The sequence below is a fragment of the Bufo gargarizans genome, chromosome 3 (genome assembly GCF_014858855.1).
Source record: "Bufo gargarizans isolate SCDJY-AF-19 chromosome 3, ASM1485885v1, whole genome shotgun sequence".
NCBI lineage: Eukaryota > Metazoa > Chordata > Amphibia > Anura > Bufonidae > Bufo > Bufo gargarizans.
In genome coordinates this window covers 486570585-486594996 of record NC_058082.1, presented here as the reverse complement: position 1 = coordinate 486594996, position 24412 = coordinate 486570585, and the positions used below count along the sequence as shown (strand labels likewise).

The 24412-nt window shown below is 46.3% G+C and overlaps 1 protein-coding gene across 2 annotated transcripts in view; it reads right to left on the bottom strand.

The window, feature by feature from the left end:
- Positions 1-19993, bottom strand: part of LOC122932871 (aryl-hydrocarbon-interacting protein-like 1) — a 117938-nt gene extending 97945 nt beyond the window's left edge. For both annotated transcript variants that reach the window (XM_044287520.1, XM_044287521.1), the window contains exon 1: positions 19898-19993. In XM_044287520.1, the coding sequence (XP_044143455.1) occupies positions 19898-19993 (96 nt within the window). The remainder of the gene's footprint in view (positions 1-19897) is intronic.
- Positions 19994-24412: the final 4419 nt, after the last annotated feature.

Here is a 24412-nt window from a genome sequence, read left to right as displayed (position 1 = left end):
GATTAAAAGGGTATTCTGGTTAGGATAAATTAACTGTTAGATTGGTGGGAATCCAGCTGTTAGATTGGTGGGGGTCCAAACACAGAGATCCCCACTGATCCCAAGAATGGAGGGTCCCATTCCCTCATCTGAATGGAGTGGCTGGTCAAGCATGCTTGCTACCGTTCCATTCATTCTTTATGGGACTGCTGGAGCATAGGACTAGAGGGGGCAGCTGCGTGCATGTCCAACCTGCCACAACATTCAGATGGGGTTACAAGACCCCTTTTTCCAGGATTGGTGGGGGTTCCAGTGGTCAGAACCCAAGATCCAACAATTATCCCCTATCTTGTAGATAGGAGATAACTTTTTCTCAGTGACAGAGTACTGAAATCAGCAGCTCTGTCACTACACCATGCTGCCCTCAGGTCCCCATTTAATCTTATTTACTCTATAATGGAAAGCACCAACAGAAAAACAAAAACTGGGGACTGGCGTGTCCATCTTCCACCCCAACAGGTGACAGGTTCTCTTTAAGTCAGTTTATGGTACCTTGCTACCTTGTTTTTATCAAAAGAGATTGAAGTGGCTACAGGTGTCATTTTTATGAAGGATCATACAAGAGATATCTGGCCCATCAAAATCAGTTACAGAGTTTTAGTATTTGCCTATAATAACTTCTTTGAGCTAAAAATCACAAATGCACAGTGTACTCAACCTAATTTAAAGGGGTATTCCAGTTAGAAAAAGTTATCTCCTATCTACAAGATAGGGGATAATTGTTGGATCTTGGGTTCTGACCACTGGAACCCCCACCAATCCTGAAAAAAGGGGTCTTGTAACCCCATCTGAATGTTGTGGCAGGTTGGACATGCACGCAGCTGCCCCCTCTAGTCCTATGCTCCAGCAGTCCCATAAAGAATGAATGGAACGGTAGCAAGCATGCTTGACCAGCCACTCCATTCAGATGAGGGAATGGGACCCTCCATTCTTGGGATCAGTGGGGATCTCTGTGTTTGGACCCCCACCAATCTAACAGCTGGATTCCCACTAATCTAACAGTTAATTTATCCTAACCAGAATACCCTTTTAATCCAATGCAAGGAAAGCTCCCTTCAATTCTTAATAAAAGTAGCCTCCAGTGTGGGCTTTAGGTTTTCCGTACTCTGTAGCTTCTGGGGGTCCCTGACCCTTATATTGTTTATATACCATATGTTGCCTAAATCCACAAGATGACTACTGATATAGCATGACCTGAGAACCTTCACAGACTACTGTCATTCCTGTTCTTTTCCTTTCTTGTGAGGCTGACTATGTTGTAGGGTAATATCCGTGGCCCATGAAAAAATGGCCTGTGAGGGTTCCCCAACCTCTTCTTTTTGGATCCTGTGCACATTGCTTATACAAGGGAAACATTGAAAAAAAAGAGACACCATTCAAATGCACTTTACCAAATAGTAAACTTAAACATTAAATTGTATCCAATTCACTACACATCTTGGCAACAGTAGATATAGGAACACTGTGCTATACAATGGAAGATAATCCTTTTTTATACCTCCACAGGCAAGGAAATGTTAGAAATTAAACCCTATGGTGTGACTTCAGGCCAGTCCTGAGTGACAGATAGCCACTGAAACCAAATAAAGGGGATATAAGTGCTACTTTTTGGAAATTTAAGAGATTTATATGCTGTGGGGAATTTCTCTGGAAGACAGCCTTGGGGACGCAGTATAGAGGCAACAACGTCTTTAACTTAAACAGTTCAGTGTTTATTCACACATAAGGATAAGCAAAACAAAAATTCAGTTTCAAGGATAACAGTCACCTTGAGTCTGGTGTTTTTTCACACGATGTAGCAATGCAGAAGTCCTTGGACTTAGCAGAAACCGCTTGCTCTGACGCCAACAAGGTAGCAGGCCTTTACCCAGGCCCAAACTTCCAGGTCCCAACACAGAGACTGACAGAGCTTCACTGTCAGAGAGGAGTAAATTCTCACCACCTGACAGTGCTGCCTGTGTTTTATAGCCCAAACCAGGACCCGGCCTGGAACATGGGGAGCAGCCACCGACCCTGCACTTTGGTTGCCCCCAGTAAGAGCCGGCCCGGATCGGCTTTACAGACATACTAAATAGCAAAACCATGTCAGTCAGCACTAGCTGCCGCTGACACATGAAATTACCAGCTCTTACCTCACCGAATCACAGTGACACATACCTTCCGTCAATGACGGTCGCTTGCGCCTTCCTACATACCTCCCCCTTTGTTCAACCCTGAGGGGGTGAACACTTGCCAGACACTCTACCCGGGACAGGGCATCCGCGTTTCCCTGTAAGCAGCCTGCCCTGTGTTCCACTGAGAACTTGAAGTTATGTAACGACAAGAACCATCTGGTGACCCGAGGGTTCCTCTCTTTGGCTTGGCTCATCCACTTGAGAGGGGAGTGGTCGGTCACCAGACAGAACTTTCTCCCCAACAGATAATAGCGGAGAGACTCGAGTGCCCATTTGATGGCCACGCACTCTCTCTCCACTATACTGTACCTAGTCTTGGCTGGGGCAAGCTTTAGGCTCAGGAAAACAACAGGATGTTCCTCCCCATTGATGTCCTGAGAGAGTACAGCTCCGAGGCTTACTTCAGAGGCATCGGTCTGTACCACAAATTCCCTCTTGAAGTCAAGTGTTACCAATATCGGGGACGCACACAGGGCAGACTTCAAAGTGGAGAAAGCCTTTTCCGCCTGTTCATTCCACTGAACCGTCACTGACTTGCCTCCCTTCAAAAGACCTGTCAATGTTGCAGCGACTGTAGCAAAATTGGGGACAAACCTCATATAGTACCCCACCATACCCAGGAACGACTTTACTTGCCGAGTAGTGACAGGTCGGGGCCAATTCCGAAATGCCTCAATTTTGTTCACCTGAGGTTTGATCATTTCGCGCCCAATTACATACCCCAGGTACTTGGTCTCTTCTAACCCTATCGCGCACTTTTTGGGGTTAGCGGTTAAGCCAGTCTTACTAAGGGAGTCCACTAAAGCCTGAACTTTAGATAGGTGGCTTTCCCAGTCGGTGCTATGGATAACAATATCGTCTAGGTAACCGAAGCGCACCAATGATGTGGGCGTAGTACAACGTGCATTAGCCTTTGGAACGTGGAGGGAGCGCCATGTAGACCAAAGGGTAATAGATGAAAGCCATTTTTTCTTTGGCAGCCTCCATCAAGGGTACCTGCCAGTACCCTTTGGTACGGTCCAACACAGAAAAATACTGGGTTGGGCCTAACTTCTCAATAAGCTCATCTATTTGGGGCATGGGATATGCGTCAAACTTGGACACCTCATTCAGTTTGCGTATTAAGACTATCGGACTGGCCCATTTACTTTTAGACTCCTCGATGACACCTAGCTGGAGCATTAGCTGCACTTCGTCCGCGATGGCTTGTCGCCGAGCCTCAGTGTCACCACCAGACATCTGAGAAGCTCTGACAGATGCCTTTCAGAAGCTCCTCCTTGAGCTTCCTTTGTTTTGGTTTTCAGTTCCTCATCTCGTTAGCCTCTCTCAGCTGTCATGTAGTTGGACTGATTGCATCCCTTTAAATTCCTCCCCATAATGCATTAGTGTGCGGTTTATACAACTTCCTGGAGTGTGTGTGCATGCTGATCCTATTTCCCAGTCTTCTACAAGATAAGTGTTGTACATTCATTTGTGATTTTCTGTTTGCTGGATCCCAGGTGACCCTGACTCCCTCCGTGTCTAGTGTAGGGAGCCGGTGGTCGTGTCCCCTCACTATTATAGGGTGTTCAGGTGTTATACAGTCGAGGTACGAGGATATGCGATCATCTACCATTGGGATTTTCGCATAGGCTGAGCAGTCAGGGAGAGTGCCAGGACTGATGCAGGGGTCTCCCTTTTTGTTCCTTAATTTTGGATCCAGTGAGTCATATATTCATTTGGTGTTGTCTTGTTTCCTGTACACCTTCCGTGACATTATAAACTGCCAAAACCGTCTCAAGCATGGATCCGGTTTCACTTTTGACTGAACGCTTGCAGGGTCTTTCATTGGAGATAGCAGATCTCCGTAAGACTCTTTCTCAGTTTCAAGTGACCTGTTCAGCTTGCGTTCATGGAGTTTGTTCTGAGCCTAAGATCTCGCTCCCGGATACGTTCTCCGGGGGTAGTGAGAATTTTGTGCGTTTTAGAGAGGCTTGCAAACTCCATTTTCGCCTTCTTCCCCATTCCTCTGGTGATGAGGAACGGAGGGTGGGGATCATTATATCGCTGCTCAGGGATAACGCTCAGTCATGGGCCTTTTCGCTGCCGGTGGATGAATTCTTTTTAGCCCTGGGTCAGATATATGATGATCCGGATCGTATTGCTCTGGCTGAGTCTAGACTACGTCTCTTATGCCAGGGTAAACAATCCGCAGAGATATACTGCTCAGAAATTCGGAGATGGGCAGCTGATACTGGTTGGAATGATGCTGCACTCCGAAGTCAATTTTGCCATGGTCTTTCAGAGGGAATGAAGGATGCATTTGCCTTTCATGAGAGGCCTATCTCCTTGGACTCTGCTATGTCTCAGGCCGTTCGTATTGACAGGCGTCTTAGAGAGAGAGGAGAGATCTCTCCTTCCTGTCATACTCAATCCCAGGACAGTGCAGCGGTCTCATTCTGTGCGCAGGGGTCTCAGTCGCTGTCAGCCCTTTCTGAGCAGGAGCCCATGCAGCTGGGGTTGATTGCCTCTGACAATAGAAGATTCAGCCCGCATGGGAAGGTTTGTTTTTGTTGTGGAGATTCAGGCAGTTTTTTGGGAGTAATAAAGAAACAAAAAGGAAAAAATCTTTTAAAAATGTTCCATCTGTTACTATTGGCAGGGTTGAGGCGGAAATTGAAGGTTTTCCGTTTGCTTGTAGTTTTGTCCTGCCTGCCAGGGTGGCGCTAGAGAGCAAGAACATTTTTTGTGAGATTTTTGTAGATAGTGGAGCAGCTGTCAATCTCATTGATAATCAATTTGCGATAACTCATGGTTTCCAGGTATGCACTTTGGGAAAGGATATTCCTGTTTTTGCTATTGATTCCGCTCCACTTTCTCAGAAATCATTAAAGGGCATAGTTCACAATATCTGTTTAATTGTGACTGATGCTCATGTTGAGGATGTGTCATGTTTCGTCCTTAGCGGATTGCCTACTCCTCTAGTGTTGGGGCTACCCTGGCTCACTAAACATAACCCCACCATTGATTGGCAAGCGAGGCAAATAAATGGTTGGAGTGACTTTTGCAGAGAGAATTGCCTCACGACATCTGTTTCTGAGGTTTCTACTAAGACTGTACCACCTTTTCTCTCAGAATTTTCGGATGTCTTCTCTGAGAGTGGAGTTCAGGATTTGCCCCCGCACAGGGAGTACGATTACCCTATTAATCTCATCCCAGGCGCCAAGCTGCCTAAATCTCGTTTATACAATCTCTCCCAACCTGAAAGGGTCGCTATGCGTGCTTATATCTCTGAAAGTCTGAGAAAAGGACACATACGACCCTCGAAGTCACCTGTTGCCGCTGTTTTTTTCTTTGTTAAGAAAAAAGATGGTTCTTTAAGACCTTGTCTGGATTTCAGGGAGCTGAACAGTATCACTATTCGTGACCCTTATCCGCTTCCTCTGATCCCGGACCTGTTTAACCAGATTGTTGGGGCTAAAGTCTTTTCCAAATTAGATCTAAGAGGGGCATACAACCTGGTCAGGGTCAGAGAAGGAGACGAATGGAAGACGGCCTTCAATACCCCTGAGGGCCATTTTGAGAATTTGGTTATGCCTTTTGGTTTGATGAATGCCCCAGCCGTTTTTCAGCATTTCGTGAACAGCATTGTTTATCATTTAATGGGAAAATTTGTATTAGTGTATTTGGATGACATTTTGATTTTTTCTCCTGATTTCAAAACTCATAAGGAACACTTACGTCAGGTCTTGCTCATCCTGCGGGAGAATAGATTGTACGCGAAACTGGAAAAATGTGTGTTTGCGGTTCCAGAAATTCAATTTCTGGGGTTTCTTTTCTCCGCTTCTGGTTTTCGCATGGACCCCGAGAAGGTCCGCGCTGTGCTTGAGTGGGAGCTTCCTGAGAATCAGAAGGCGCTGATGCGTTTTTGGGGCTTTGCCAATTATTACAGGAAGTTTATTTTGAATTATTCCTCTGTTGTTAAACCACTCACTGATATGACCAGAAAGGGGGTAGATTTTTCTTCCTGGTCGGTAGAGGCGCGTAAGGCCTTTTCTAATATCAAGGAGAGTTTGGCTTCCGCTCCCATCTTGGTACAACCTGATATTTCTCTACCCTTCATAGTTGAGGTTGATGCTTCTGAGGTGGGTGTGGGTGCGGTCTTGTCTCAGGGTTCCTCTCCTGCCAAATGGCGACTGTGTGCCTTTTTCTCAAAGCAACTCTCCTCCGCAGAGAGAAATTACGATGTGGGAGATAGGGAGTTGTTGGCCATCAAGTTGGCTTTTGAGGAATGGCGCCATTGGCTAGAGGGAGCCAGACACCCTATTACCGTGTTTACTGACCATAAAAATCTGGCCTACTTGGAGTCAGCCAAGCGTCTGAACCCGAGACAGGCCAGATGGTCTTTGTTCTTTTCAAGGTTTAATTTTGTTGTCATGTTCCGCCCTGGGGTTAAGAATGTGAAGGCAGATGCCCTGTCACGTTGTTTTCCAGGAGGTGGGAATTTTGAAGACCCGGGTCCCATTTTGGCTGAAGGTGTGGTGGTCTCTGCTCTTTATCCTGAATTGGAGGCAGAGGTGCAGGTAGCCCAGTCAGAGGCTCCTGATCTTTGTCCTCCTGGGAGGTTGTTTGTGCCTCTCGCTTTAAGACACAAGATTTTTAAGGAACACCACGATACGGTCCTTGCTGGGCACCCGGGGGCAAGAGCCACAGTGGATCTCATCGCTCGGAGATTCTGGTGGCCTGCGCTTCGTAAGTCGGTTGAGGGTTTTGTGGCAGCCTGCGAGACTTGCGCTCGTGCCAAAGTCCCTCATTCACGGCCATCAGGTCCTCTCCTTCCCTTACCCATTCCTTCCCGTCCTTGGACACATTTGTCCATGGACTTCATAACGGACCTGCCTCGTTCCGGGGAAGACTGTGATTCTGGTGGTGGTGGACCGTTTTAGCAAAATGGTGCATTTCATCCCTTTTCCTGGTTTGCCCAATGCTAAGACGCTGGCGCAGGCATTTATTGATCACATTGTCAAATTGCATGGTATTTCTTCAGACATAGTCTCTGATAGGGGCACCCAGTTTGTTTCCAGATTCTGGAAGGCTTTCTGTTCTCGCTTGGGGGTTCGGTTGTCATTCTCTTCTGCTTTCCACCCGCAGTCGAATGGCCAGACAGAGCGTGTCAATCAGAATCTGGAGACATATCTGCGCTGTTTTGTGGCAGAGAATCAGGAGGATTGGTGTTCTTTTTTGTCCCTTGCTGAGTTTGCTTTAAATAACCGTCGTCAGGAGTCCTCTGATAAGTCACAATTTTTTGGTGCATATGGGTTTCATCCGCAGTTTGGGACATTCTCGGGAGAGGGGTCTTCTGGTTTACCTGATGAGGACAGATTCTCCTTGTCTTTGTCATCTATTTGGCAAAAGATTCAGGATAATCTAAAGAGCATGAGTGAGAGATATAAGCGTGTGGCAGATAAGAGACGTGTGCCTGGTCCGGACCTGAATGTTGGTGATCTGGTGTGGTTGTCTACCAAGAATATCAAAGTGAAGGTTCCCTCCTGGAAGTTGGGTCCTAAGTTTATTGGGCCTTACAAAATCCTGTCTGTCATCAATCCTGTTGCCTACCGTCTTGATCTTCCTCAGACTTGGAAGATCCATAATGTTTTTCATAAGTCCTTATTAAAACCTTATGTTCAACCCATTGTACCCTCGCCTTTGCCTCCTCCTCCGATTATGGTTGATGGTAATCTTGAATTTCAGGTCTCTAGGATTGTGGATTCTCGTGTTGTCCGCTGTTCTCTCCAGTACCTCGTTCATTGGGAGGGTTATGGTCCTGAGGAGAGGATGTGGGTCCCAGTGACGGACATTAAGGCCACTCGTCTCATCAGGGCTTTTCATAGGTCCCATCCTGAGAAGGTGGGCTCTGAGTGTCCGGAGTCCACTCGTAGAGGGAGGGGTACTGTCACCACCAGACATCTGAGAAGCTCTGACAGATGCCTTTCAGAACCTCCTCCTTGAGCTTCCTTTGTTTTGGTTTTCAGTTCCTCATCTCGTTAGCCTCTCTCAGCTGTCATGTAGTTGGACTGATTGCATCCCTTTAAATTCCTCCCCATAATGCATTAGTGTGCGGTTTATACAACTTCCTGGAGTGTGTGTGCATGCTGATCCTATTTCCCAGTCTTCTACAAGATAAGTGTTGTACATTCATTTGTGATTTTCTGTTTGCTGGATCCCAGGTGACCCTGACTCCCTCCGTGTCTAGTGTAGGGAGCCGGTGGTCGTGTCCCCTCACTATTATAGGGTGTTCAGGTGTTATACAGTCGAGGTACGAGGATATGCGATCATCTACCATTGGGATTTTCGCATAGGCTGAGCAGTCAGGGAGAGTGCCAGGACTGATGCAGGGGTCTCCCTTTTTGTTCCTTAATTTTGGATCCAGTGAGTCATATATTCATTTGGTGTTGTCTTGTTTCCTGTACACCTTCCGTGACATTATAAACTGCCAAAACCGTCTCAAGCATGGATCCGGTTTCACTTTTGACTGAACGCTTGCAGGGTCTTTCATTGGAGATAGCAGATCTCCGTAAGACTCTTTCTCAGTTTCAAGTGACCTGTTCAGCTTGCGTTCATGGAGTTTGTTCTGAGCCTAAGATCTCGCTCCCGGATACGTTCTCCGGGGGTAGTGAGAATTTTGTGCGTTTTAGAGAGGCTTGCAAACTCCATTTTCGCCTTCTTCCCCATTCCTCTGGTGATGAGGAACGGAGGGTGGGGATCATTATATCGCTGCTCAGGGATAACGCTCAGTCATGGGCCTTTTCGCTGCCGGTGGATGAATTCTTTTTAGCCCTGGGTCAGATATATGATGATCCGGATCGTATTGCTCTGGCTGAGTCTAGACTACGTCTCTTATGCCAGGGTAAACAATCCGCAGAGATATACTGCTCAGAAATTCGGAGATGGGCAGCTGATACTGGTTGGAATGATGCTGCACTCCGAAGTCAATTTTGCCATGGTCTTTCAGAGGGAATGAAGGATGCATTTGCCTTTCATGAGAGGCCTATCTCCTTGGACTCTGCTATGTCTCAGGCCGTTCGTATTGACAGGCGTCTTAGAGAGAGAGGAGAGATCTCTCCTTCCTGTCATACTCAATCCCAGGACAGTGCAGCGGTCTCATTCTGTGCGCAGGGGTCTCAGTCGCTGTCAGCCCTTTCTGAGCAGGAGCCCATGCAGCTGGGGTTGATTGCCTCTGACAATAGAAGATTCAGCCCGCATGGGAAGGTTTGTTTTTGTTGTGGAGATTCAGGCAGTTTTTTGGGAGTAATAAAGAAACAAAAAGGAAAAAATCTTTTAAAAATGTTCCATCTGTTACTATTGGCAGGGTTGAGGCGGAAATTGAAGGTTTTCCGTTTGCTTGTAGTTTTTGTCCTGCCTGCCAGGGTGGCGCTAGAGAGCAAGAACATTTTTTGTGAGATTTTTGTAGATAGTGGAGCAGCTGTCAATCTCATTGATAATCAATTTGCGATAACTCATGGTTTCCAGGTATGCACTTTGGGAAAGGATATTCCTGTTTTTGCTATTGATTCCGCTCCACTTTCTCAGAAATCATTAAAGGGCATAGTTCACAATATCTGTTTAATTGTGACTGATGCTCATGTTGAGGATGTGTCATGTTTCGTCCTTAGCGGATTGCCTACTCCTCTAGTGTTGGGGCTACCCTGGCTCACTAAACATAACCCCACCATTGATTGGCAAGCGAGGCAAATAAATGGTTGGAGTGACTTTTGCAGAGAGAATTGCCTCACGACATCTGTTTCTGAGGTTTCTACTAAGACTGTACCACCTTTTCTCTCAGAATTTTCGGATGTCTTCTCTGAGAGTGGAGTTCAGGATTTGCCCCCGCACAGGGAGTACGATTACCCTATTAATCTCATCCCAGGCGCCAAGCTGCCTAAATCTCGTTTATACAATCTCTCCCAACCTGAAAGGGTCGCTATGCGTGCTTATATCTCTGAAAGTCTGAGAAAAGGACACATACGACCCTCGAAGTCACCTGTTGCCGCTGTTTTTTTCTTTGTTAAGAAAAAAGATGGTTCTTTAAGACCTTGTCTGGATTTCAGGGAGCTGAACAGTATCACTATTCGTGACCCTTATCCGCTTCCTCTGATCCCGGACCTGTTTAACCAGATTGTTGGGGCTAAAGTCTTTTCCAAATTAGATCTAAGAGGGGCATACAACCTGGTCAGGGTCAGAGAAGGAGACGAATGGAAGACGGCCTTCAATACCCCTGAGGGCCATTTTGAGAATTTGGTTATGCCTTTTGGTTTGATGAATGCCCCAGCCGTTTTTCAGCATTTCGTGAACAGCATTGTTTATCATTTAATGGGAAAATTTGTATTAGTGTATTTGGATGACATTTTGATTTTTTCTCCTGATTTCAAAACTCATAAGGAACACTTACGTCAGGTCTTGCTCATCCTGCGGGAGAATAGATTGTACGCGAAACTGGAAAAATGTGTGTTTGCGGTTCCAGAAATTCAATTTCTGGGGTTTCTTTTCTCCGCTTCTGGTTTTCGCATGGACCCCGAGAAGGTCCGCGCTGTGCTTGAGTGGGAGCTTCCTGAGAATCAGAAGGCGCTGATGCGTTTTTGGGGCTTTGCCAATTATTACAGGAAGTTTATTTTGAATTATTCCTCTGTTGTTAAACCACTCACTGATATGACCAGAAAGGGGGTAGATTTTTCTTCCTGGTCGGTAGAGGCGCGTAAGGCCTTTTCTAATATCAAGGAGAGTTTGGCTTCCGCTCCCATCTTGGTACAACCTGATATTTCTCTACCCTTCATAGTTGAGGTTGATGCTTCTGAGGTGGGTGTGGGTGCGGTCTTGTCTCAGGGTTCCTCTCCTGCCAAATGGCGACTGTGTGCCTTTTTCTCAAAGCAACTCTCCTCCGCAGAGAGAAATTACGATGTGGGAGATAGGGAGTTGTTGGCCATCAAGTTGGCTTTTGAGGAATGGCGCCATTGGCTAGAGGGAGCCAGACACCCTATTACCGTGTTTACTGACCATAAAAATCTGGCCTACTTGGAGTCAGCCAAGCGTCTGAACCCGAGACAGGCCAGATGGTCTTTGTTCTTTTCAAGGTTTAATTTTGTTGTCATGTTCCGCCCTGGGGTTAAGAATGTGAAGGCAGATGCCCTGTCACGTTGTTTTCCAGGAGGTGGGAATTTTGAAGACCCGGGTCCCATTTTGGCTGAAGGTGTGGTGGTCTCTGCTCTTTATCCTGAATTGGAGGCAGAGGTGCAGGTAGCCCAGTCAGAGGCTCCTGATCTTTGTCCTCCTGGGAGGTTGTTTGTGCCTCTCGCTTTAAGACACAAGATTTTTAAGGAACACCACGATACGGTCCTTGCTGGGCACCCGGGGGCAAGAGCCACAGTGGATCTCATCGCTCGGAGATTCTGGTGGCCTGCGCTTCGTAAGTCGGTTGAGGGTTTTGTGGCAGCCTGCGAGACTTGCGCTCGTACCAAAGTCCCTCATTCACGGCCATCAGGTCCTCTCCTTCCCTTACCCATTCCTTCCCGTCCTTGGACACATTTGTCCATGGACTTCATAACGGACCTGCCTCGTTCCGGGGAAGACTGTGATTCTGGTGGTGGTGGACCGTTTTAGCAAAATGGTGCATTTCATCCCTTTTCCTGGTTTGCCCAATGCTAAGACGCTGGCGCAGGCATTTATTGATCACATTGTCAAATTGCATGGTATTTCTTCAGACATAGTCTCTGATAGGGGCACCCAGTTTGTTTCCAGATTCTGGAAGGCTTTCTGTTCTCGCTTGGGGGTTCGGTTGTCATTCTCTTCTGCTTTCCACCCGCAGTCGAATGGCCAGACAGAGCGTGTCAATCAGAATCTGGAGACATATCTGCGCTGTTTTGTGGCAGAGAATCAGGAGGATTGGTGTTCTTTTTTGTCCCTTGCTGAGTTTGCTTTAAATAACCGTCGTCAGGAGTCCTCTGATAAGTCACAATTTTTTGGTGCATATGGGTTTCATCCGCAGTTTGGGACATTCTCGGGAGAGGGGTCTTCTGGTTTACCTGATGAGGACAGATTCTCCTTGTCTTTGTCATCTATTTGGCAAAAGATTCAGGATAATCTAAAGAGCATGAGTGAGAGATATAAGCGTGTGGCAGATAAGAGACATGTGCCTGGTCCGGACCTGAATGTTGGTGATCTGGTGTGGTTGTCTACCAAGAATATCAAAGTGAAGGTTCCCTCCTGGAAGTTGGGTCCTAAGTTTATTGGGCCTTACAAAATCCTGTCTGTCATCAATCCTGTTGCCTACCGTCTTGATCTTCCTCAGACTTGGAAGATCCATAATGTTTTTCATAAGTCCTTATTAAAACCTTATGTTCAACCCATTGTACCCTCGCCTTTGCCTCCTCCTCCGATTATGGTTGATGGTAATCTTGAATTTCAGGTCTCTAGGATTGTGGATTCTCGTGTTGTCCGCTGTTCTCTCCAGTACCTCGTTCATTGGGAGGGTTATGGTCCTGAGGAGAGGATGTGGGTCCCAGTGACGGACATTAAGGCCACTCGTCTCATCAGGGCTTTTCATAGGTCCCATCCTGAGAAGGTGGGCTCTGAGTGTCCGGAGTCCACTCGTAGAGGGAGGGGTACTGTCACCACCAGACATCTGAGAAGCTCTGACAGATGCCTTTCAGAACCTCCTCCTTGAGCTTCCTTTGTTTTGGTTTTCAGTTCCTCATCTCGTTAGCCTCTCTCAGCTGTCATGTAGTTGGACTGATTGCATCCCTTTAAATTCCTCCCCATAATGCATTAGTGTGCGGTTTATACAACTTCCTGGAGTGTGTGTGCATGCTGATCCTATTTCCCAGTCTTCTACAAGATAAGTGTTGTACATTCATTTGTGATTTTCTGTTTGCTGGATCCCAGGTGACCCTGACTCCCTCCGTGTCTAGTGTAGGGAGCCGGTGGTCGTGTCCCCTCACTATTATAGGGTGTTCAGGTGTTATACAGTCGAGGTATGAGGATATGCGATCATCTACCATTGGGATTTTCGCATAGGCTGAGCAGTCAGGGAGAGTGCCAGGTCTGATGCAGGGGTCTCCCTTTTTGTTCCTTAGTTTTGGATCCAGTGAGTCATATATTCATTTGGTGTTGTCTTGTTTCCTGTACACCTTCCGTGACACTCGGGTACCCGGTACGGTTTTAACCAGACTTTTGCCTGAAGCTCAGTGATAATGTCATGCCGGATTATGGACGTGTGTCCAGGGAGGTCCGAGAACACATCTGTGTTCTGACTAATAAACTCCCTGCCTTCCTGACCTGTTTAGAGGAGAGGCTGTCAGCAATTTTCACTGTGGCAGCCGCTTCCCTTGCTACAGACAGAGGGGCAGAAACCGCTTCCCCTAAGAACCCTGGTCGTGAGCTGTCTTCCGTACAGGTTTCCCTATCTTTCCATGGTTTGAGCAGATTCACATGGTACACCTGCTCCAGCTTTTGCCTCCCTGGCTGGTGTACCTTGTAATCTACCTCTCCAATTTTTTCAAGTACCTCGTAGGGCCCCTGCCACCTAGCTAGGAACTTACTGTCTACAGTTGGTACCAGAACCAACACCCGATCACCCGATTTAAAGTTCCAGACCTGAGCCTGCCGATTATAGACCCTACTCTGGGCTTGCTGTGCTGCCTCTATATGCTCCCTAACCAGAGGTAACACTGTTTCCATCTGTCCTGGCATCTGGGTGACGTACTCATTTAAACACTTTTGTGCGGTGTGGGTTGGTGTTCCCACGCCTCTTTGGCGACGTCCAACAGACCGCAATGGTGTCTGCCATATAGCAGTTCGAAGGGCAAGAATCCAGTAGAGGCCTGGGGCACTTCTCGCACTGCGAACATGAGAGAGAGCAGAAGAAGGTCCCAGTCCCTCCCATCCTTAGACATCGCTCTTTTTAACATATTTTTTAATGTTTGATTAAACCTTTCTACCAGGCCATCCGTTTGCGGATGATACACGGACGTCCGAACCTGTTTTATGTGGAGCAACTTACAGAGTTCCCTCATGACCTTGGACATAAACGGGGTCCCTTAGTCAGTCAGAATCTCCTTAGGCAGACCCACTCGAGAAAACATCTCCATTAACTCCTTAGCTATGAGTTTGGCTTATGTATGACGTAGTGGCACCGCCTCCGCGTACTGAGTGGCGTAGTCGAGGATGACCAAGATGTGTTGGTGCCCTCTAGCGGACTTCAGTACTGGGCCTATGAGATCCATAGCGATCCGCTCGAATGACACCTCAATAATCGGGAGAGGGACCAGAGGACTACGGAAATGTGGCTGGAGGCTGGTTATCTGGAGGGTTGGGCAAAACTTGCAATACTCTTCCACCTCTCTAAACACACTGGGCCAGTAGAACTGCTGTAGAATCCGCTCCTGCATTTTCTGCTGGCCCAGGTGTCCCCCAAGAACATGTTGGTGGGCTAACTCCAACACGAGCTTGCGATACACCTTGGGCACCACGAGCTGCTCAATATGCTCACCCCGCAGTTGATTTACCCGGTACAGCATCTCCTGTTGAACCACAAAATGGGGGAACATAGACTCGGCCCCCGGTTGTTGTGGCTCACCCTCAACTACTACCACATTCTCCCAGGCTCAGGATAGAGTCGGGTCCTGGTGCTGTACCAAAATTATCTCCAGAGAGATAACTCTGGACCCGGCAGCAAGTCCTCCACGTTTCCCACCATCACACTTAGTGGGGTTGTCTCCCCCTCTTCCCCCGAAGTAGCGGTCAACCCTACCGCTGGCCCTTCGGACTTAGGTTCCCCTGGTTCTGGTCTCCCCCTGGGCCGGGCAACTGTGCTAGGGTTACGTCTGTCTCCCGGGTATCGGTAACTTTCGTATCTGGCCATAGAAACCGGGGAATTAGGAGTTCATACTGTAATTTTGTGGTGACGGCCACTTCATGAGTCCACCTGCCGGCCACCATTGATAGATAGACCAGGGCGGTGGGATAGTCGTTTAATTCTCCATGAATACACACTACACCGACCTTTCCGCCAGTATACTCGGCGGGCCGTACCAGGGCAGCTCTTACCAGGGACACCAGGCTACCTGAATCCAGCAGAGCCACCGCCGGAGTGTCCCCCACCTCCACCTGGCACAGGTGGCTATTGTCTATAGTCTCAGAGGTTCCCGTGGCACACAACTTGCTGGCATATAATGAGTGGTGGTAGCCATAGTTGGTGTCCATGGGTTCACTCCGATGGGGACAGTCGGCCCTTATGTGTCCAGGCTCCTGACATCGCCAGCAAACCACCGGGGCTGGGTCTACAGGGGGTACATCCCGGGTGGGTGTAGCTGGCACCGGCCGCTGGGTCTGGGGTGGAGATTTCCGGGGTTTGACTGGCCCCTTCCCAAAAGAACCCCCCTGTAGATTTCTTGTGGCCTCGTAGCGCTCCACCAGGTCGACCATCTCTAAGGCATTACCCGGAGACGCCTGGCCGATCCAGTGCTGGAGGGGGTACGGCAAAGCCCTCCAGAACACATCCACCAAGAGACAGTCCAGCATAGCAGTGGGGGTCAGTACGTCAGGCTGCAGCCATTTTTGCAAACGGTGTAACAGCTCATAATACTGCGGTCTGGTGGGTTCAGCCAGGTAAAATTCCCACTAATGCACTCGCTGGGCCCAGACCAACACATTCACCCCCAGTGTCGCCAGGATCTCACCTTTTACGGTCAGGTATTCGGACGCTTGATCATCGGGGAGATTGAAAAAAACTTGTTGGGGTCCAGATGCCAGGAACGGAGCGACGACCTCAGCCCACTGGTCTCAGGGTAACTTTTTCCTCACGGCCACTTTTTCAAACACCACCAGATAGGTCTCGATGTCATCCGAGGGGGTCATCTTAGGGATTGCCGCACGGACAGCTTTCCGGGCATCGTGGACGTTCAGGGATGCTCCTGACGCTTGCAATGCCATCCCATGTTGCAATAGCAGCTGGTTAGTTTCCTGCTGCTGCTTGTTAGCCTCCCGCTGCTGCAAGTTTGCCTCCACGACCGCCTCCATTTTGTCAGGGGACACGGGTCATACCCTTGCCGGCTTAATGTAGGACATGCACTTGTGCCAGGGGAAAAAAAAAACTTTTTGGCCTTTAGGCCTACCTAACTGCGTTTGCCCGCATCCGACACCAATTGTGGGGATTTGCTCTGGTAGACAGGCTTGCGGACACAGTATAGAGGCAACTTAAACAGTTCGGTGTTTATTCACACATAAGGATAAGCAAAACAAAAAGTCTGTTTCGAAGAAAAAAGTCACCCTGAGTCTGGTGTTTGTTCACACCATGCAGCAATGATGAAGTCCTTGGACATAGCAGAAACCGCCAGCTCTCACACCAACAAGGTAGCAGGCCTTTACCCAGGCCCAAACTTCCAGGTCCCAACACAGAGACTGACAGAGCTTCACTATCAGAAAGGAGTAAATTTTCACCACCTGACAGTGCTGCCTGTGTTTTATAGCCCAAACCAGTGATAGGCAAACTGCGGCTCTCCAGCTGTTGCAGAACTACAACTCCCAGCATGCAAAGACTGCCTACAGCTTTCAGCCTAAAGCAGGGCATGGTGGGAGTTATAGTTTTGCAATAGCTGGAGAGCCGCAGTTTGCCTATCACTGGCCCAAACCAGGACCCGGCCAGGAACATGGGGAGCAGCTACCGACCCTGCACTTTGGCTGCTCCCAGTAATAGCCGGCCCGAATCGGCTTTACAGCCATACTAAATAGCAAAACCATGTCAGCCAGCACCAGCTGCCGCTGACACATGAAATTGGCGGCTCTTACCTCACCGAGGCCAGGAATCTCGGTGACACATACTTTCCGTCAATGACAGACCCTTGCACCTTCCTACAAAGCATAGGCTCATGCATTTTAGTAGATCAAAAGGATGATTATAATCCTATGTATGTTTGGTTCTTGGCTCCTGGGTTAGCCCAAATTGCCTTCTTCTCAGATTTGTACCTATGAAACTGGCTGACTTGCTGCATGTGTGCTTGGCAGCCGAAGACATCTGTGCTGGTCCCATGTTCATAACTGCCTGCATTGCTGAGAAAAAAGATGTTTTAATATATGCAATATATGAGCCTCTAGGAGCAACTGGGGCATTGCTGTTACTTCAAGAGCCTCTCCTCTCTCTGCAATTGCCACACCCTCTGCACTTTGATTGCCAGGACTAGGCAGTGTAAAAGGTGATCACACCTGACCCTGACTTATCCTAAAGTTAATCAAAGTGCAGAGGGCGTGGATGAGTTCAAGGGTAACTTTTTTTTTTTTTTTTATTAAAACATTTTCTGCTTAATAAAAAAAATGTTAATGTGTTGGAAATCTGGTGCATTGTGCTTTGCATTCTTAATTGCCTGGGAGTGTTTGATGCGCACACACTGGGAAATTGGTGGGGCAGGGGGCCCATACAAATTTTTGCTATGGGGCCCTATGAGATCTCTGTATTCCCCTGGGGAAGCAGTTTTTGTTAACTTGGGCAGCCCCTTTAACTACACACCTAAGTGAAAGGCAAAAAAATATATATACTTAGTAAATTGTGAAGCCCTTTTTTTTCCTAAAACTAACCATACACATGAGATAGCTCTTGGCTGAACATTCTTTTGGCCGACAACTATCCTTCCAGACCCCCCATACATATGCATTCTCAGGTCGAGCATGCATATGTGGTGAATGGGAGAAAGCCACTGTCAGAGTTCTCTGGCGCTGGCATATCTGCCAACTAACAAAAGGATTGGGAATTGAAATCCTGAAACTGCTGAAATCGACTGGGTCAGTTGATACACAAATAAGTGAATGGCCAGCTTAACCCTTGGCTCACTTGGCTATTTGTGACAATATGCATGTAGGATGACTATATGGCACTTATGAATATATCCTTTGTTGATATAAAACATGCCCCCTTGTTAGTCAAATCTTCTGTTCTCTATACATTGAGGTTCTGTCCATAAGATGGCTGCTGATGGAGGGTCATGTGACCAGATACATCATTAACCTCCTCCATTCAAATATGCTATACCTGCACTGAACTCCCAACAGAACAAGTACAGGTGGTAGGTGCAGTGTATTTGAACAGAGGAGACATCACATGGGGGCTATTTGCCTGGTCATATGACCCTCCAACAGCGGCGATTTTATGGACAGGACCTCTGTATGGACTGCACATAAGACTTGACCAACAAGGGGGCATAGCTTATGAAATATAGAAAATGGAGTAGAATTTCAACAAAGGCTATAATAGTAAGTACCATATAATCATCTCACAAACACAGTAACCAGAAAGTGGCCAACCCCTTTAAGGCTACATGCACACAGACTCACTGTCGGTTTTTCAGGGCCATTTTCAACCATTTGTGTATCTATTTTCTGACTGTCTGTCCATTATTAATGGCCATTTTGCATTAGTTTCTCATGGCCATTAAATGGAAACTGGAAGCTGGCGTACATTTAGAACTGGCGCTTGATACGCCGATTTTATGTAGAGGCCTGCGCCTCTTCATAACTTCGGAGGATCCTCCACCAGCGATGGGGGTTATTAAGTGACCCCCTAAGTCATGGATGTCAAACTCATGGCCCTCCAGATGTTATAAAACGACAACTCCCATAATTCCCTGATAGCTGTAGTATGCCCAGGCATGATGGGAGTTGTAGTTTTGCAACAGCTGGAGGGCCACAAGTTTGACATCCCTGCCCTAAGTACTTTCTGACTTTCTTTCCAATCAGTCGGTAGGTTCTCAGACTCATGGCTCTGCATAAGCATATTTGATGATGTTGTCAGCACAGCCTTTTCTGCGCTAAGATCCTTTCATTCTGCACTGTTCTGCTGGTTTTCTGCTAAAATCTTTACATTGGTAGAATTCTCCTAAAACGTATAAAAGGTATTAATTACAGTTGCCATTAAATGTGTCACCATCTGCTGTGGGGTAATCTTACATTTCTAAGTGATAATGCCACTGAAATCCCAGGTCACACAACGTAAGCAGCAAAAGATCAAGCATTGTCAATGATGTATTGCTGTGACTCTATTGTATATTTATCTTACAAGCATACATCCTGAAATTCTGTAATATAGACATTATACACAGCAAGAATAAAAAATGAAGGTTTAATAATAATCATATATTTATAGATACACACATATGTATATATATTCAGAATTATTTTAACTTGGAGCGTTTAAAACATATTGCACTCATATTGCAGAGGTTGGGTTAGGGTTAGGGAGGTGTGCACCCATTATAATTGAAGCATGTTATTTTGAGCATGTATCTATTCACTCTTTTGATATATATCCATCTATCTCTTCAATATTTCTATGTTATCTGAAACACATCTGTGTTTGGTGACACACATAGGTAACTATAGAGTCCCAGAGTGGAGTATGAGTGCCCTATTACTGCTTCATCCAACTTGGAAATTGTATAGAACCCTATCTATCTATCTATCTATCTATCTATCTATCTATCTATCTATCTATCTGCATCATCTGTTTTATCAATAATTGTGCAGGGACAAATTCATAGGGAGCAGACACAGAAAGTATATTGCATTCTATTGTAATCTCTTCTCTGCCCACAGTATACACAATAGTAACCTTATCAGATTAACAGTGCCCTTTGTACTTGGCAAACTTAGACAGACGCAAGACAAACCTTCGATCCAGTGATAAATTTGGGCATGTCTCCAGTACCCCCATGACAAATTTTCTTCTTTACGCCTTCCAGGTTCAAACCTACTGCTTCCTCCATTGCACCTGCTATCTGTGGATGAAAATAGATTCAGACTGCAAGATTAACCTTTATATAGAGATAAGGAAGGATCTACGAAACTGCCTTCAAGGCATAAGACCTGGGGATTGAACAGTCTTAGCACAGATTGCCGGACTTAGAGAAGGAAGCGGGTGTTCTTATATAAGCAATATTTCAAATTGTCTTTCTGTAGCATAGGTTTTCCTGTGTTGTTCATGTATAATCCTCAAGAATTTGGGAATAAAAACACTGAGATACATTGTCTGGTAATGTAGAAGACAAAATAGTATTACATAGTATTTTTCTATTCTTTCTAATACATATCGGCCAGTTTCTTATATCAAGGCTGATACTAGTAGCAATGTAGCTAAGAAAATGAAAATGCATACTGGCATCCCTCCAAAAACAACCAATTTGGTCTCAATTACAGTGTTCATACAGACAGTCCCCCAGATTTTCTACAGGGAATTTGTGAGAATATAATTGGTTTATTATTAGCACATATTAATAGCAAGATAAGACATTTACCAATATAATGTATGTATTACTTCTGCCCTTGGTGAAATAATATTCACATCCTCAACATTTATGGCAAGTCTATGAAATATGCCACTCCAGGGACAATTTTTACTTGCTTAACATCATGTGGAAACGAGTGCATTTCTGTATCGATGTGAGCAGCTCAGGACAATCCCTGTCCATAGCTAGAATGTAGAGCAGCTGCAAAGAGCAGCTTCCCCCAGTCAAAACAGCAGATGGCCGGGGTTTTACCTGCAAGATTCATAAGAGGTAATGGATGTGACGCTACATTTAGAAAGAAAGTTGTTCTTGTTGGACTACCCCTTTATTTATACTTCTACTAGAGATTAGTGAACATCTTGAAATTGCTTTCTTGACTGATTCATTCAGTAAAAAATAAAAAAAAATCTGATTTGTGTCCAAATTTATTTGTCACAAATCAAAGTTGCTCCACTTGGCCTGGAATTTGGTATATGACACCCTGAGGTTTTTTAGGATTCAGATTTTTTTGTATTCTTTTGTTATCTCTTTTTTCTTTTTTTTGTACAAAGTTTTGCTCTTTCACTTCCCCTCCCTCTTCTAAGCTCTTAAAGCGAACCTTTCACCTCATTTTCACTTTATAAACTAGCAACAGTACCTTATAGATTATCTTGAGTGTGTTGTTATCCATGTTAGTGCCGCTTTCCTGCGCTGTTTATTCATAAAAATATCGTCTTATAAAGTTCAAATTTCGTGCTCCAACAGTCAAGCAACAAGTCAAGGGGGTAGCCCTTCTCTCTCCTCTGGCCGTACCTCCCCTGCCCTAACGCCGCCTCTATGCGCTGTAATTGACAGCCGGCACAGCGCTTGTGAATCCTGCGCATGCGCCGTCCTCCTCCTCCGCTTGATCCAGTCTTTCTTTCAGACACAAGCGCGATCCTGTAACAGAATCGCGCATGCGCCGTCCGCAATCCCTGCCTGTCTGCTCTCCTGTCTGCGCAGACAGGAGAGCAGACAGGCAGGGATTGCGGACGGCGCATGCGCGATTCTGTTACAGGATCGCGCTTGTGTCTGAATGAAAGACTGGATCAAGCGGAGGAGGAGGACGGCGCATGCGCAGGATTCACAAGCGCGGTCCCGGCGACTGTGCCGGCTGTCAATTACAGCGCATAGAGGCGGCGTTAGGGCAGCGGAGGTACGGCCAGAGGAGAGGGAAGGGCTACCCCCTTGACTTGTTGCTTGACTGTTGGAGCACGAAATTTGAACTTTATAAGATGATATTTTTATGAATAAACAGCGCAGGAAAGCGGCACTAACATGGATAACAACACACTCAAGATAATCTATAAGGTACTGTTGCTAGTTTATAAAGTGAAAATGAGGTGAAAGGTTCGCTTTAAACGCAAAGAGAGCAAAAGCAAATGATGAGTGACACTGCCATATATAGCTATGGGTAGATGCATGTTTGATGGCGTTAACAAACAGCATATTTAAAAACACACTGCGCCATTGAATGTGTTATGTTTTTTTTATTTTATTTTTTCATTTTAAAAACCTTCCAAAAATTGGTATGGAACATAATGGTAGGCAGGCAGACAGCGGTAGTGGCATGATGGCAGCAGCAACAATATGGTAAGGAACATGATGGTAGGCATGCAGACAGTGGCAGTGACATGATGGTGGCAGCAGCAGTAGCCATATGATACAGAACATGATGCTATGCAGGTAGACAGCAGCAGTGGAATGATGGCAGCAGCCATAGAGTACGGAACATGATGATAGGAAGGCAGACAGTGGCAGTGGCATGATAGTGGCAACAATGGCAGCAGCAGCAGCCGTACGTTACAGTAGATGATGGTAGGCAGGCAGACAGCAGAAGTGGCACAATGGCTGCAGCAGCAGCAGCCATACGATACAAAACATGATGGTAAGCAGCCTGACATTGGCATGATGGAGCACTGTCAGCAATGGCAGATCTATTCATCAGCCTCCGCCAAAGGAGTGTGAAAATCCGCCCACATCCATGCCTTGTTCATTTTGACAAAAGTGATGTTTTATATACAATCGTGGCCAAAAGTTTTGAGAATTACATAAATATTGAAAATTGGAAAAGTTGCTGCTTAAGTTTTTATAATAGCAATTTGCATATACTCCAGAATGTTATGAAGAGTGATCAGATGAATTGCATAGTCCTTCTTTGCCATGAAAATTAACTTATTCCCAAAAAAACCTTTCCACTGCATTTCATTGCTGTCATTAAAGGACCTGCTGAGATCATTTCAGTAATCGTCTTGTTAACTCAGGTGAGAATGTTGACGAGCACAAGGCTCGAGATCATTATGTCAGGCTGATTGGGTTAAAATGGCAGACTTGACCTGTTAAAAGGAGGGTGATGCTTGAAATCATTGTTCTTCCATTGTTAACCATGGTGACCTGCAAAAAAAAGGGTGCAGCCATCATCGTGTTGCAAAAAAATGGCTTAACAGGCAAGGATATTGTGGCTACTAAGATTGCACCTCAATCAACAATTTATAGGATCATCAAGAACTTCAAGGAAAGAGGTTCAATTCTTGTTAAGAAGGCTTCAGGGCGTCCAAGAAAGTCCAGCAAGCGCCAGGATCGTCTCCTAAAGAGGATTCAGCTGCGGGATCGGAGTGCCACCAGTGCAGAGCTTGCTCAGGAATGGCAGCAGGCAGGTGTGAGCGCATCTGCACGCACAGTGAGGCGAAGACTTTTGGAAGATGGCCTGGTGTCAAGAAGGGCAGCAGCCACTTCTCTCCAAACAAAAAACATCAGGGACAGATTGATCTTCTGCAGAAAATATGGTGAATGGACTGCTGAGGACTGGGACAAAGTCATATTCTCCGATGAAGCCTCTTTCCGATTGTTTGGGGCATCAGGAAAAAGGCTTGTCTGGAGAAGAAAAGGTGAGCGCTACCATCAGTCCTGTGTCATGTCAACAGCAAAGCATCCTGAGACCATTCATGTGTGGGGTTGCTTCTCATCCAAGGGAGTGGGCTCACTCACAATTTTGCCCTAAAGAATGGTACCAAAACACCCTCCAACAGCAACTTCTTCCAACAATCCAACAACAGTTTGGTGAAGAACAATGCATTTTCCAGCACGATGGAGCACTGTGCCATAAGGCAAAAGTGATAACTAAGTGGCTCGGGGACCAAAAGGTTGACATTTTGGGTCCATGGCCTGGAAACTCCCCAGATCTTAATCCCATTGAGAACTTGTGGTCAATCCTTAAGAGGCGGGTGGACAAACAAAAGCCCACTAATTCTGACAAACTCCAATAAGTGATTATGAAAGAATGGGTTGCTATCAGTCAGGAATTGGCCCAGAAGTTGATTGAGAGCATGCCCAGTCGAATTGCAGAGGTCCTGAAAAAGAAGGGCCAACACTGTAAATATTGACTCTTTGCATAAATGTCATGTAATTGTCAATAAAAGCCTTTGAAACGTATGAAGTGCGTGTAATTATATTTCACTACAGCACAGAAACAACTGAAACAAAGATCTAAAAGCAGTTTAGCAGCAAACTTTGTGAAAACTAATATTTGTGTCATTCTCAAAACTTTTGGCCACAACCTTGTCTGTTTGGGTGTCACAACTCCCCCTGCTGTGCTGAAAGCCCTCTCTGAGATGACACTGGTGGTTGGATAAGACACAACAGAGACAGCATACTGTCTGCCCAGAAGTCTATGGGGTCAGGGAACATGGTATGTGCCAGAGGCAAGAGTCCGAGTAGGACTGAACCTTGGTGTTAAGATGGAAGAAAAATGAAAGAAATGCTCCAGCACCACGGTGGATAGTATGAAAGTCCCGGTCTTTATTGTCACCAAGAATCCAGGTGAGTACAATAATCACAAAAAACACTGGTGGTCCCCGGTGCCCCGGATCTACGCGTTTCGAA